Source organism: Mauremys reevesii, linkage group 10 (assembly GCF_016161935.1).
Source record: "Mauremys reevesii isolate NIE-2019 linkage group 10, ASM1616193v1, whole genome shotgun sequence".
Lineage (NCBI taxonomy): Eukaryota > Metazoa > Chordata > Testudines > Geoemydidae > Mauremys > Mauremys reevesii.
This window is the reverse complement of record NC_052632.1, coordinates 73,913,422-73,926,438: the sequence shown is the minus strand read 5'-3', so window position 1 is coordinate 73,926,438 and position 13,017 is coordinate 73,913,422. Positions and strand designations below refer to the sequence as shown.

Sequence of the window (13,017 nt, the reverse complement as noted above, 5' to 3'; positions counted from 1 at the left end):
GAGGAGTGGCCTATAAATAGATATCGTACTAATGAGTCTTTAAAAATCTCTCTGGCACTGAGAACAGCAGTGCCGGTCCCAGTAGCCAGCACAAGAGACAGGCCATTGCTTGGGTGTGGAGGAGGGGTGCCAAGTCAGTAAAGAAGAGAGATTGCACCCTGGTTCTCCATTACAATGGGGGTGGGGAGCAGGTGCCTTTGGTTGCAGTCTGTTGGGGTGCTTCTACACTGCAATTCAAAACCTGCGGCTGGCCTGTTCCAGCCGTCTCAGACTTGCAGGGCTCGGGCTAAGGGGCTGTTTAATTGCGGTGCAGAGGTTCAGGCTCAGGATGGAGCCCAGACTCTAGGATCCTGCGAGGCAGGAGGGGTCCCTGAGCTTGGACTGGAGCCAAAGCCTGAACATCTACATGGCAATTAAACAGCCCCACCATCCTGAGCCCCGCAAGCCCAAGTCAGCTGGCACAGGCCAATCACAGGTGTCTGATTGCAATGTAGGTGTACCCTTAGATGCTCCGTTGCATAAGTGCACCTCTCTCTCTTTGCAGAAGGAGGCAGAGTGAAAATTTAAACAATTGAACAATTCAACTGGCTGAATTTTCATAAGACAACAAGTGAAAAATCTCATTCAGTGACCAAGGGGGAAAACATTAGACAGACTGTACTGCAAAATGGCAGACATCTCAGACTATAACATAAACCTTCTGAACACACATTCTCTATCCCACTAGAACAGCACCAGTGTATAAAGCACCACATCTCCCTGGGCATGAAATTAAGGACAGGAATCAGTTATTAAACCTTGAAAGTACATCAGAAATACCATATAAGCATCATGGCTCAACCATAATCTAGTTTCAGCTTGATCCTTTTTCAAACCATGCTTTCTCTGGAGACACATTTGATACTGGAGGGCAGCAGGAGCCCTCATCTGGTGCCACAGTGCAGAGTGCTTGTTCTGTAGGAGGCAAGAGATAAACATAACCCTTTAGTTTTGGAGGGAGGGTGGTGATGAGAGATTTATCAGAGGTTTTGAGCCAAAATGTGGCATATTGAATATGAGGATGTCATTGACTCTGAACATCCTAGGTATCTGATTCTGACCTTCAGTAGCTGCTATGTTGTTTCCTTACAGAAAAAAATCTCTCTTCCTTTGCATTGTCCTGAAGGGTTAAAAGCACTTTTAAACATAGTGTGAGGAGTATCTCTAAGTTACATCTGAAGATGCTGTCATGCAGCAGCATCTTCTGGAAAAAGTAGGTGCCCAGGATGTTGGTGGTTTATATGTAATGACAGATGAGAGTGCCTCTCACCCTTTTCGCCAACCACTTTTTACCTGAGTGATGTATGACTTTTCAGTGTCTAGAACGTTATTAAATAGCTTAATGTGTTTTTTCTCTTTAAAAACCAACCCCACCCACTCTGAAAAAACACCCCCTCCCCCCAAAATAAACATTTAGCAAGAACAAAGAGGAACAGAAGATTATACACGTGTGAGATGGCCAAGGTAACATTGGTGTAGGAACTGTAAATATTGAATTTTCCGATGAGTTGCTCTTTTACCTGTGTATACTTAATGGTGCAATAATGGTGTTTTATTCTTTTCTTTTAATGTGGTGTCTTACCATTGGAAGAATATTTTATGGCAGGTGTGTGATTTCTGTCTTTGGGTCCTCCTTATTTTACTCTTTCCAGTGGTGGGACTAAAGCAGGGTTAGAGCCTTGGGAGTTTCAGTGTATTTCTCCCTTCCCTCCTCTTTACAGGTTAAAAATTGAAGAGTTGGAGGCTGAGCGAGGGCGGCTAGAAGAAGAGAACAAGTCTCTGGAAATGAAATTGGAAAAGCTCACTCTCCAGGTAAGAGGTGGGGCAGGGCCAGAAGGGCTGCTTAGCTTGGCACAGTCTAGCCTTGGTGGGCGGGTATACTGACAAACTTCCTGAAGTTCCTTTCACACTCCACAGATCTTTCCCCTTCGGTCTGGGGAAGGATCCCGCGAGAAGCCCAAACCGAGCCCATCCCACACGCCCGTATCTGTGTACAATGTTGTCATATTGAGATTTTGGTGATGTATTCAGGCATGCAAGAACAGATGCTTTTTCCACTATCCTTGGGTAGAACCTCTTCTGTTTAGAAGCCTCTGAACCGTTGTCTGTACTAGCAAACTTCATAGCCGTAACTAACCACTGCTGCAGCTCTAGCTCCGGGGGCTGTTGTATACACTGTGTTTTCCACTATGATGACAGGTTGATAAAAATGCCTCTGCGCTGTTTAAATTACAGCTTCCCACCATCATTACCATTAGTGCTGAGCAAAGCTCAGTAGCTTGCGGCCTTATCTGTTAGGAGCTATTCAAGTCCAGAACATGATGATGGGGTATGGAAGGAACAAGTTGTAGTGGCAGGGATCCACACACTCTTCCCAAGAGGAGGAAGGTATGAAATCTGAATGAAAGAAAAGCTAAAGTGCTGATTTCACCATGGCACGGCAGGATTTTCCTATCTTTTTGCTGAGGCTGATGCTTCAGCCTTCTCATAAGCAAGAGTTTCAACTTTTTTATTCTGGATACAGCAGTGAAGCCTTCCTCTCCCTGAAGCTGGCAGCAATAGAAGGAGCTGTTTACTCGGGCTGCTCTCGTGTCTCCAACACTGTTACTCTGTGAAGAGGGAGGGGTGGGAGTGTTGCATTTAAAGCGTCTTCTGTTTGAAAGAAGCTGAAGTGAGCGAGAAGCGAAGCCTATTTTGTGTTTAATCAAAGGCCATCCTGCTCTGAGCAGTGTTATCTCTCTCTGATGTGCCGAACAGCCCAGCCTTGTAACATTTCATTCTTTTAATTTTTCTTTCTTTCTCTCTTTTCCCCTTTTTGTGTAAATTGCTTTATGGTGGTAGAAAACCTGCAGGTTTGAAATTACCCGAATTTCAGACAGACCATTGATTTTATCTTGACACCTATTAGAGGCAAATCAAATCTCTTTTTTATTACCAATTCCTGGAGACGGGGGAAGTGACAGCTTTGATAAAGCGGGGAGTTGAGAGCTGCTGAGCGCCTCTGCCGAGCCGTGGTTAGCGCGAAACCTGTCACCCAGCTCTCCTTTAATTGGGTTTCTGTCATCAGAAGGAGATGAAAACATTGGGTTTGGTGTTCTGATGCTCCAGTCTCCAAACATACACAACAGCAGCTTTGGTTTCAGAGCAGGTTACAACTCACTCAGATCATATTTAATCTGTCCCCACTGCTTCAGGGTAGCTGCCAGCTCCCAGCACTGGGGCATCACCATTCTGGCCAGAGTGTTCACTGTTTTGTTTGGGATTCTCAGAGAGATCTAGTGTTTATAATCAGTGTCAGCAGTGCCAGTAGCCCAGCCCTTGCGATGCTAAAAGCACCAAACTTCTAAGGTCTGTCTGCAGCAGGAAAGGTTCAAAGCCTTTCATATAGTTTTGCTAATTGTCTTATTTTAGACAGAAGTGGGTGGGTAGGTGTGGTCATTTCGGTAGCTGAGCTCATTTAATGCTGTGAAAATGAGGTAATGATAAAGGCAGGGATCAGGACATCAAAGACAAAGCTGAGACAGAGCCTTCATGTTATAATAAAACCACTAGCCCACCATGTAAGCAGACTCTGGTGGCGCAGTGACTGTTGTATTCTTCACAAAATTCACAATTCAAACAAAAGTCATTTAAACTCGTCCCAGACTCTAGTACTGCACATCACAATAGTACAATTCACTGGCAGTGCTCAGAACCCCGGAGTTTAACAATGGTGTTGTGCAGATCAGAGCTACATGAGGGGACTGGAGAGGGACAAAAAAGACCTGGGGATGCAGGGAAAAGGAAAAGATGTGAGGAAGACAAGAGGCCAGGCAGGCATAGAGAAGGAGAAGAGGTCATCTGTCTGAGCTGGCTCAAGAAGGAGAAAGCAGCCCCATCAGTAGAGGTTAGATGGAGAACCCACCTGAGGAGAACTGGATTAAATTAACAACATTCTTGGTTCTAGTTTGGGAGGGCTAAGGCTTGGTCTTAGTTATTTGTTTAACTTCTCCTTATCTGCTCACTCTTTGTGCATACCTTATAAGCTTGGAGTTCCGGTTCCTCTGAATCAGGAAGTGAATAGCAAGGAAAAGAGAACACTAGAGATTAACTCCTTGGGCAACTGAGATTTCTCCAACTGGAGATGGATCTGTGCAAGTCCGAGTGCTGAAAAGGTGTGAATTACTGACCAGTATCCACCCAGTTGAGTGGTCAAGAGTTCAGAACTGCCTACAAGGAAAAAACAGCCTTGTTAACAGGGGTTCTGGTCCTGGAGGTGCAACAGCACCCCCTGGCTTGAAGTAATAATAGCAGCCGAATGCACCATTCCACCATATTCTGGGTTTCTGGTTTTGTTCAAAGGCTTTCAGCTCCCTCAGTATAAAAATTGCTCAGTGCCCCTGCCTGCTAATGAAGACTCATTATTCATTACTTGAGTGCCAAACCCCCAGCAGGCCCAGGCTCAGAATTACATCCTGTGTAAACACTTCTGTTGACTCTAGGCACTGCTGTGGACTGGGTTATCAGCTGCTGAATCCCATTAAATATGGGTTATCCCGCTATTAATCTCTTCAGTCAGATACTGCAAGGAGAATATGTTGGAAAAAGGTAATTCCGCACTCAAATGGAGTCACTGGAACATGCCCAAGTCAGTTTATTATTTGTTGCTCATTCCTCAGGTAGAAATCAAGGAGATGATGGGTTAAAATAATATCTTTGTCAGAAAGAAAAGCAAGAAAGGAGAACAAATGGCAATGGTACAAAATAACTTTTTAAAATGTACTGAAGAAAAAGTCCCCTAGTGAAATTTCAGAAATGGAAAAAACAAAGGATCAGAGAAAATAAGGAAATAAAAGAGGTAGAAGACAATGAACAAATTAAAAAAAATCTGCCAAATCTAAATCTGTAGCACTTCCTTTAAAAATAAATAAATAAGCCCTTATTGGAATAAATGACTGCAATAAATAAAAGTTACTTACAAGAGAGTGTATAAAATTTGATGATGTGTTGGGGAGATGGGGGGTGATAGAAAGTGAGTGAAATCAAGCGTAACAATTTAAGCGCACCAATCTTTATTTACTGAAGTCTGATCAGTCCATAAAACCATATGCAGTGAATTCAAATCTGAAGGGACATGTCCAGCCTTTAGTAGCCAAGAGTTCAGGACCATCAAGGTTTGACTGTATTGACACATGAAAAAGTTATCTTCAAAAAAATTCTCACACATTATTACATGCCTGTGTGTCGGAGTATGGTCATTTTGCCTTTGCCTGTCCCTGAATTGGCTGCTGGCACTGATACTGCATTTCAGCAAACTGTATGGCACTAACTGGGCCAGAGGGCGGGTATGTGCTTTGAAAGCTATCGTTGTATTAGGAGGTATGTGATTTATCCTCCCCAAGCCTGTATTAGCAAGTGAAGAAATTGATGAGTATCTGCAGCAGCGTATATAGTATCTGACGTTTCTTTGTATTCTCTGCCTGCATGGGGACATCTTCAATTATGGCTAGAAGCTTCATCAACCTTCACACCATTCAATTCCCAATACCCCTTTGGCTCTTGACACCTAGCTGTGGACTGCATTGATTTTCCTTCACTGGTATAAACACAATAGCATGGATATTACTCGCTGTTCAGATCTTTACGGCTAATAAAACACCACAAATTGCAAAAAAAAACCAAGAAAAAATGTTTGGATTGTAGGGAGATGACATCACTCCTTTCCCATGACACATCTAACTGAAATCTTTTAAACCTGAGGTAGGGGGAGATCAGCTGGTATGAAGGCGGAGGGGTCACATACAGTTAAGTATTCACTCATCTGCATCCATTTCTGCTACAGCGACCCCTGCTGGAATGGGAGAGCATATCCGCTGCTGTGACTTGCTTTTGCATATTGTGGGCAGAGTGTTGCTGCTGCCTCAGAAAGTGGCTTAGTTTGTTAAACAGTCCAGAACACTTCAGGCAATCGGCCCTCTACTCATTGGGGGAAACTGCAACTTGAAGCCAGGAACAAAAGGGACTGATCAAATCAGTGCTTTTTGGAGAAAATGGGAGGAAAGACTTCTGAAGAGTGCTCAATTAGCATTTATTACTGCTAGGAGCCTTGTGTTTACAGGCAATGGAGCGGATGGTGAAGTGTTCCTTATGCAAATACTACTCTCCTGCTTTTCCTGCTCTCCTCAGCTCTTCGAGTTGAAGGAGAAGAGATTCTTCAAGTTTGGCTGCTTCAAGGAAGATTGATTAAAATCAGCTGCAGTTTGACTTAATTGGATCCATATGTTTGGAGAGGGAGCTTGACTAGTTAGAACTTCTTGTAATTAGTTCACAGCTGGTTGGTGAGAAAAACAAAACTCCGGTTACAGTTCAGAGAAGTGGATCTGTAAAGATAAAGAACATCTTCCTGTCTTTATATTCATACATTTTCAGGCTCTGTAAATTGTCTAGTCCTCTAACCAGGCTAGCAGGCTGATTCCTGTGTGAGACATAAACTAGGGTGTGCAATTTGCCTTTGTGTTTCTGGATGAGAAGAATCAAATAAAGTTGGAATAGAAATAGATGCTGATAGGCAAGGAAATGTGACTAAGCTCATATGGAAGACAGGAGAGACTCCATGTTATATAGGGCAGAATCAGGAGTATTTTTGGCTATTTGTGAACCTTTGGACTAAGTCAAGAGGCTCTAAACAGGATGACTCTGGAACCAGATACTCGTTGATTGAGAGCCCCCTAGGAGTAAGAATTAGAATTGAATTTATTTATCTACATTCCTTATTAAAATGTAATAGAATAACAAATATATAGTTGTATATTGTACTAATATCCTTATAGATACTTAAAAAACAATTGAACGTGCAAATTAACCAGGGAGGAGAGATTGAAGGGAGGGTACAAACTAAAGGGCCATCAGTGAGGATTGTGAAACCACTTTTGGGGGGGGAATACCATCATTCAAGGTGCTTTTTAAAGTGAGGATGAGTAATTTCAGAGGGGCCAGTTCTATATGATAGACCCCTCCTCAGCAAAAGTACCATCTCTTACTAGCATCACACCCAGTGCAAGGATCTCTAGGCTTGGTCTCCACTAGGAGTTAGGCCTTGTCTATGTGGGGAAATTGACCAGGACAGAATTCTGAAAAGCTGTCCACATGGGGAGGTTATTTCAAATCACTTCTTCTGAAATAGCTATTCCAGTCAATTTCCGAGATAGACAAGACCTTTTCGGGTTGTTTGTAGGTGTTAGCTAAAAGATGCTAATGACTGCATTCTAAAAATCCAATGTAGACAAGGAAGTTTAGACTTTAACACAGCCTAAACTGGTCAGTTTCAAGCCTGGAAGGAGCCTCAGCTTTAACTTGACCAGCTTAGCACATGTTAAATAATAAACTGCCCTGACTGATTTAGACTCTTAGAACATGTATGTTAGCACACGGTAGCTAACACCTTCTAACATGCCTGTACATTTGAGCCCGATCAAAACCTGTCTGATTGGTGGTGGGAGAGCACACACTAACTTACTGTCTTCATGGAGGATGCAGAAGCTGCAGAAGGATGTTTCTTCTCTTTTAAGCATTAATGACTCATTATATAGTTAGGTCTTCACCCTCTAGACAGTAACTAGTTGGGAATTAAGGGCCTCAGGCAAGTTTAGGTCACTTAATAGTCTAACTGCTCATTATGTAAAGAATGGATGAATCATTTACATTGTTATAAAACTTAAAGGGACACCGTCAGCCATTCTAGGTCTCCTAATTGACCTATCAAACATGCATAAATCTCATTCCCTGCCTAATTTGTACTGGTGACTTCACTTTCACAAACTACCTCTCTCTCCCCTTTGTCCTTTCTTACATGCCCCCAGTCCACATGAGACTATCTCCACATCACAGCTTGACCTCAGTGAAAACGTTCTCTGTACCCTCACTTAGACACCTATTCCTCCCATCCCCCTATCTTTGGCGAGGGCTTCTTGGATGCAAGAGGAATTACGCAAACTGCGTGCATCTTTTCAACCGGGCATGGCTTTTTGGATGATTTGTCATTGATGGGGATGATTACGTGTATCCCTGGTTGAGAACCACTGCTCTAACCCTCTGTGTTCCCTCCCCAGCTCCTACCTGGAGTTTTGTTACATTTCTTACGTCCGTTATAGGCAAAAATCCTCTTTGGAGCATGACATATTGCACCACATTCTTCACTGTTGTAAATGGACTTAGGTCCATTGACTCCAAGCTGTGGGTCTGGCCCTCTGTTTGTGGGACAAAATAAGTTCTCAAACTATTAAGTCACATCTGATTTATACAGCTGTTATTTCCTTGATCAAACTTACGGTATTTGCCATTAAATATTGACCTAATCTATCACTAAAGTTGCTGTACTGGCAGCTGCAGCGCAGCAGTACAGCTACCAGCGGCCAGCTGTGGCTCACTGCGCAGCCAGCGCTGTGTACCAGCAGGCAGCTCACAGCTGTACTGTGTGCTGCAGCGAGGCAGGTGTGGGCAGCTGTGCTGTTGAGCACTTGCCTTTGCTTTGCTTGCCGCTTGAGTATCGCCACGCTTTGGCGTGTGCGGGGGTTTGAAAAGGTGCTTCTGGCGGGCCAGGGTGTGCCCGTGCCCGTGCGCTCATTGTTGTCAGCGTCATTCATCCCAGCATCCCAGCATCGCGCTCGCCATCCAGCATCTTTTCCTTGTACTCTTCTGAATCTGTTTCTCTGTGTCATTGCTTCTGTGTCTCATGGGACTGCTGATGAGGGTCACATTGAGTTCTGCACGCACAACTCGCTAGGAGTCAGTCAGCACATGACAGCAGTGAAGTGAGATATCAATGAGGAATGGAGCGCGTGTGTGAAGTCGCGTGTGGATTTGTCTGCGCGAGTGAAATCACGGTTGACACCAGCACGTTGAGCGCGCCGGGGCTCGGGGGGAAACAAGCACTGTGGTGGGATCACATCGGCATGGAAGTCTGGGATGACGCAAAGTGGCAGTGGCTGACTGTGAAGATGGGCTGACCACTTCTGTGTGCACTGAGACACAAGCTGACACTCAAGGACGCAAGAAGGACACAAGATTGAAAAGCGGGTGTGGAAAAAAGCCTGGAAGTGAGCAATCTGGAAGGGGCTAGGCAAATCTGGTCGAGGCATGTCCAGACAGCTACTGTGGGGTCGTGGTGAGTTTTGTTGAAAGATGCAAAGAAGCAAGATGTTTTGCGCATCGCAAAGTTGGAAGATCGTGGCAGCTCCTGTGCAGGACATTTGTGGTGCTTTGCAGATGGGTGGATTGTACATGTGTGGGCCCTAACTGTGGAATGGCCTTCCCTGGAGCGCAATGGCCTATCCCATGGGGTATCGTTCATCGTTAATCGTGGGATCAGGAAAGGCGTTTTTCAAGGGGCGCTTTGCTGGCTGGAAAGGGCGTGTGAGACGCATCTTCTGAACACACACAGACTTTTAGAAGATGCAGGCAAAGGATTTTTTGCCACAGCAAGAAGGAAGAGGCAGGGATCAGGAGGAGCCACCAGGAGGGATTTTTCCCCCCCCCGTGGATGCCTTACAGCCTTTGCGAATGCCCCCCCCAGGAAGAAAGGCATGAGCAGACCGGTGCAGGAGCAGGCTGAGAAGCAGACCGCAGGCTGAGCAGGAGCAAGACGGTGCAGAATGCTGCTGGAGATGCTGGGAAGCTGTGCTTGGACGCTGCTTTGGGGCAAATAAAGGCTGCGCCCGTGGCTATAAAATTGGATTAGCAGCATGAAGGGGTTATGTGAAACATGTGAAGGCATGATAATATGAGTGAAGGTCCTGGAGGCTGTCAGTGCACACACAGAGAGCAGGAGGCATTCGAGGACAGGCAGACAGCAGGAGCAGAGCAGGGGGCTTGAGGCAGGAGGGAATGAGGGGAGGGGGGCAATTTGGAGCTTTGCTGAAGGATTTTTGAGCTGCTTTTGTGCTGCCTCTGCTATGCACTGTGATATAATTGCACTGCTTGCACCTTATTCTCTTTTATAATAATATTTAATTCTTATCTGCTTTACTTCAATATTTGCTATTTCAAAAAGTGTTTTTTACTAAAGAAAAAAAAAATACTTGACAGACAGACAAGAAGACAAAACAACAAAAACAAAAACAAGAGGGACAGACAGAGGGACACACAACATTTTGGTACAACAAAGGGCAAGGGTGCTTGGTTGTGGGTTGTCTGGATCCTGTTTTCATGATGCATCATTCTGCATTGTATGATGATGGGCAAAGGGTGGGGAGGTGGTGGGGTAGGGGGGGGGGGGGGGGGGGGGTGGGAGGTGGTAGGGGGCAGGTGGTGGTCAGGGCTGGGTGGTGAGGCAGCTGGTGGTGGCTGGAGGGCTGCTGCTGGTGGTGGGTGCAGGGCGGGTGGGGGGGGGCAAGCGGGAAAGGCAAGGTTAGGGGGGTGGGGGGGTAGTGCTCTGTGCTGCGCTTGGTGCTGGCAGCTCGCTCTGACTTGACAGCAGCAGGCTCCAGCTTTCCGCTCAGCCGCCTCTTTGCTTTTCCTGTCTTGCTTTCTTTTTTCTCTTTTCTCTCTTCTTTTCTCTCTGCAGAGTCTTGCTCTTCTCTTCTTCAGCCTCTGTGCTTCTCTTTTTTTTTTTTTTTTTTTTCTTTTTTTTTTTTTGTTTTTTTCTTTTTATTTTCTTCTGTGTCACTGCAGGGCAGTCAACAACACAGTACACACACACACAGACACATACAAACATTCCACACATGCGCATTTACACACCACATTTCCAGACACTCATTGTTACACTGAGGAGTGCACTTGCTCACTTGCATTCACTTCTCCAAAACGAAAAAAACAAACAAAAGAAAAAGAAGTGAGAGAGAAGAGGAGGAGGAGGAGGGAGCTTGGGGGGGAGGGGTTGCTGAGAGAGTTGGGGTTGAGGGTGAGGTTGAGAAGAGGGGGAGAGTCTTATCTCATCTCTCTTTCACTTTTTCTCTCATTCTCCTTTTTTTTTCTGTTTAATAATAATCCTGGAAGACTAACTGACTTTTTAGGACAGGGGGGCTCTTTAGGCCAATGGGGCCGCCGGGCGTCCCTGGTGCCCTATGCCTGTGCCTGTGAAGGCGTGGGCCCCCGAAGAATGCACTGGGACCACCAGTGGTCTGGTGGGAAGGACACAGTGGCTCTGGCTATAAACCTGCGCACGCCTGGATGCTCTCTCTGCCTGATGAAGCTTTGCTGAGAGAACTGAGAGAGATTACGCTGACGACCACATAGCTCAACCGGGCCACCACACCACATGCATGCATCATTCCATCCTCCAACCCCCCATCTCTCTCCAGAAGAAAATAAACCAGAAAATAAAAACACGCCACTCTGCCCCGCCTCTGCTGCCTGCCTGCTGCCTGCTGCTGGCTGCTGCGCTCCTGGCTTGAGCCTCCTGGCTGGCTGCATGCTCCCAGGGATCTGCCTTCCCCCCCCCTTCCCCCCCTTCATCTCTCCCTTTCCCTCCCCTCTCTCCTCCTCTCCTCCCTCCTCCCTCCCCCCCCCCTGCTCAGAAGTGTCCATCGTTACCCCCCTGGGGATTGGCAGTGGTCACCCCTGTCATGTTGTCCATCTCCTCAAGCAGGGGCGGGGGTCGGGGGGCGGATCGGATCCCCTCTTCCTCTTCTCGGGCTTTGTAAGGCAGCTCTTGCAGCTCTTTAACTTTCACCCTGCATTGTAGTGCGTCCTCCTGATCCCCCCTATCCAGCATGATTGATATCTGCTCAAAGATATATCCGGCCGCGGCGCTGAGCGCACACCTGCCTCACCCCCAAACACTGATGAGGTCCTGTCCCTCACCTGCTGCACCCTCTGCATGGCTCGTTTGCGCGTGAGAGGCATGTGGCTGTAACCTGTAACCCTGTAAACTGATAACTGATAACACTGGGCACAGGCTGCAGGAAACAGATTTTTTTTTTTAAATTTTTAAGGGGGGCATTTAAAGGAGAGCTGAGAGAAGAGCAGTGAGAGCAGTGCTGTGTGTGCAGAACAGGAAGGAGGAATTCTGGGATTCCTCCCTGGAGGGAGGAGCGGCTGGTGAGTGTGTGTCCTGCTGAGCAGCTGAGCAGGCACCCAGCGCTGCGCTGCACTCTTACCCCCCCCAACCCGGATTTTCAGCCAGCGCTGCAACCAGGGAGTTGCAGCGCTGGTTGTGCCCTGCAAGTGTGGACGGGGTGTTAATTGCAGCGCTGGAAAGCCTCCACCAGCGCTGCAACTTGTAAGTGTAGCCAAGCCCTTATTGTGCAGGCACCTACCTGGCAGATCTTTTAGTTCATTGTCTCCTTCACAATGTATTTTCAAGCATTTGCAGCTGCCTTAACTCTGTTTAAAAGTCTCCCTTTGTGACCTGTGTGCCACTCAAGCTTTCTGTAGAAATGTGATCTGAGTTTTATTGGCAGCTGTGTATGACTAATTTGCAAAGGTGTGATGCATCCCCATTTAAAAAAACAAGTCTTTAAACCTGATTTTAGTTTAAACTTGCTTTACGTCCAGGATGATCCACACAAAGGAAAACCTGTGGCCACACTAGCCTGCATATGGGTGTGTATCACACCAACAGTTTTAGGAGAAAGGATCACTCCTGATTCTGCTCTAGGCCTTATTCCACTTGAAGATTCCATTGGCTCAGGGAGTATTTGAGATGGGCTGCTAACAATGTTTAGAGTCCTGCTGAAGTGGATTCCACAGCCAGGCAGGAGGAGCACTGCCAGGAAATTCACTTGTGGGTTTGAGTGTTCTGAAAGTGATGACTACTAATGAATGAGGGGAGGTAGTTGAGGAAGGGGTGTTGTATGGGAAGGTCTAGAACTTGTTTTTCCAAGTGACGGGAAAGGGGGGGAAGAGTATTACCTTGTTAGGGATCCAACTTTCTGGGAATCATGGGTTATTAAACTAGCTAAGGCTCCACAAGTGTGTGCACATTAAATCTGAATGCACTGGGACTCTGAGAATTGAGGGGAAATGGAAACTTGCTGTGGGATCAGGAGGTCCTGAGGG

General features: G+C 46.2%; 1 protein-coding gene across 7 annotated transcripts in view; it reads left to right on the top strand.

The window, feature by feature from the left end:
- The window catches only part of MAD1L1 (mitotic arrest deficient 1 like 1), a 502,922-nt gene that overhangs the window by 294,439 nt on the left and 195,466 nt on the right, over positions 1-13,017 (top strand). For all 7 annotated transcript variants that reach the window (XM_039492582.1, XM_039492583.1, XM_039492584.1 and 4 more), the window contains one exon: positions 1,761-1,851. In XM_039492582.1, the coding sequence (XP_039348516.1) occupies positions 1,761-1,851 (91 nt within the window). The remainder of the gene's footprint in view (positions 1-1,760; positions 1,852-13,017) is intronic.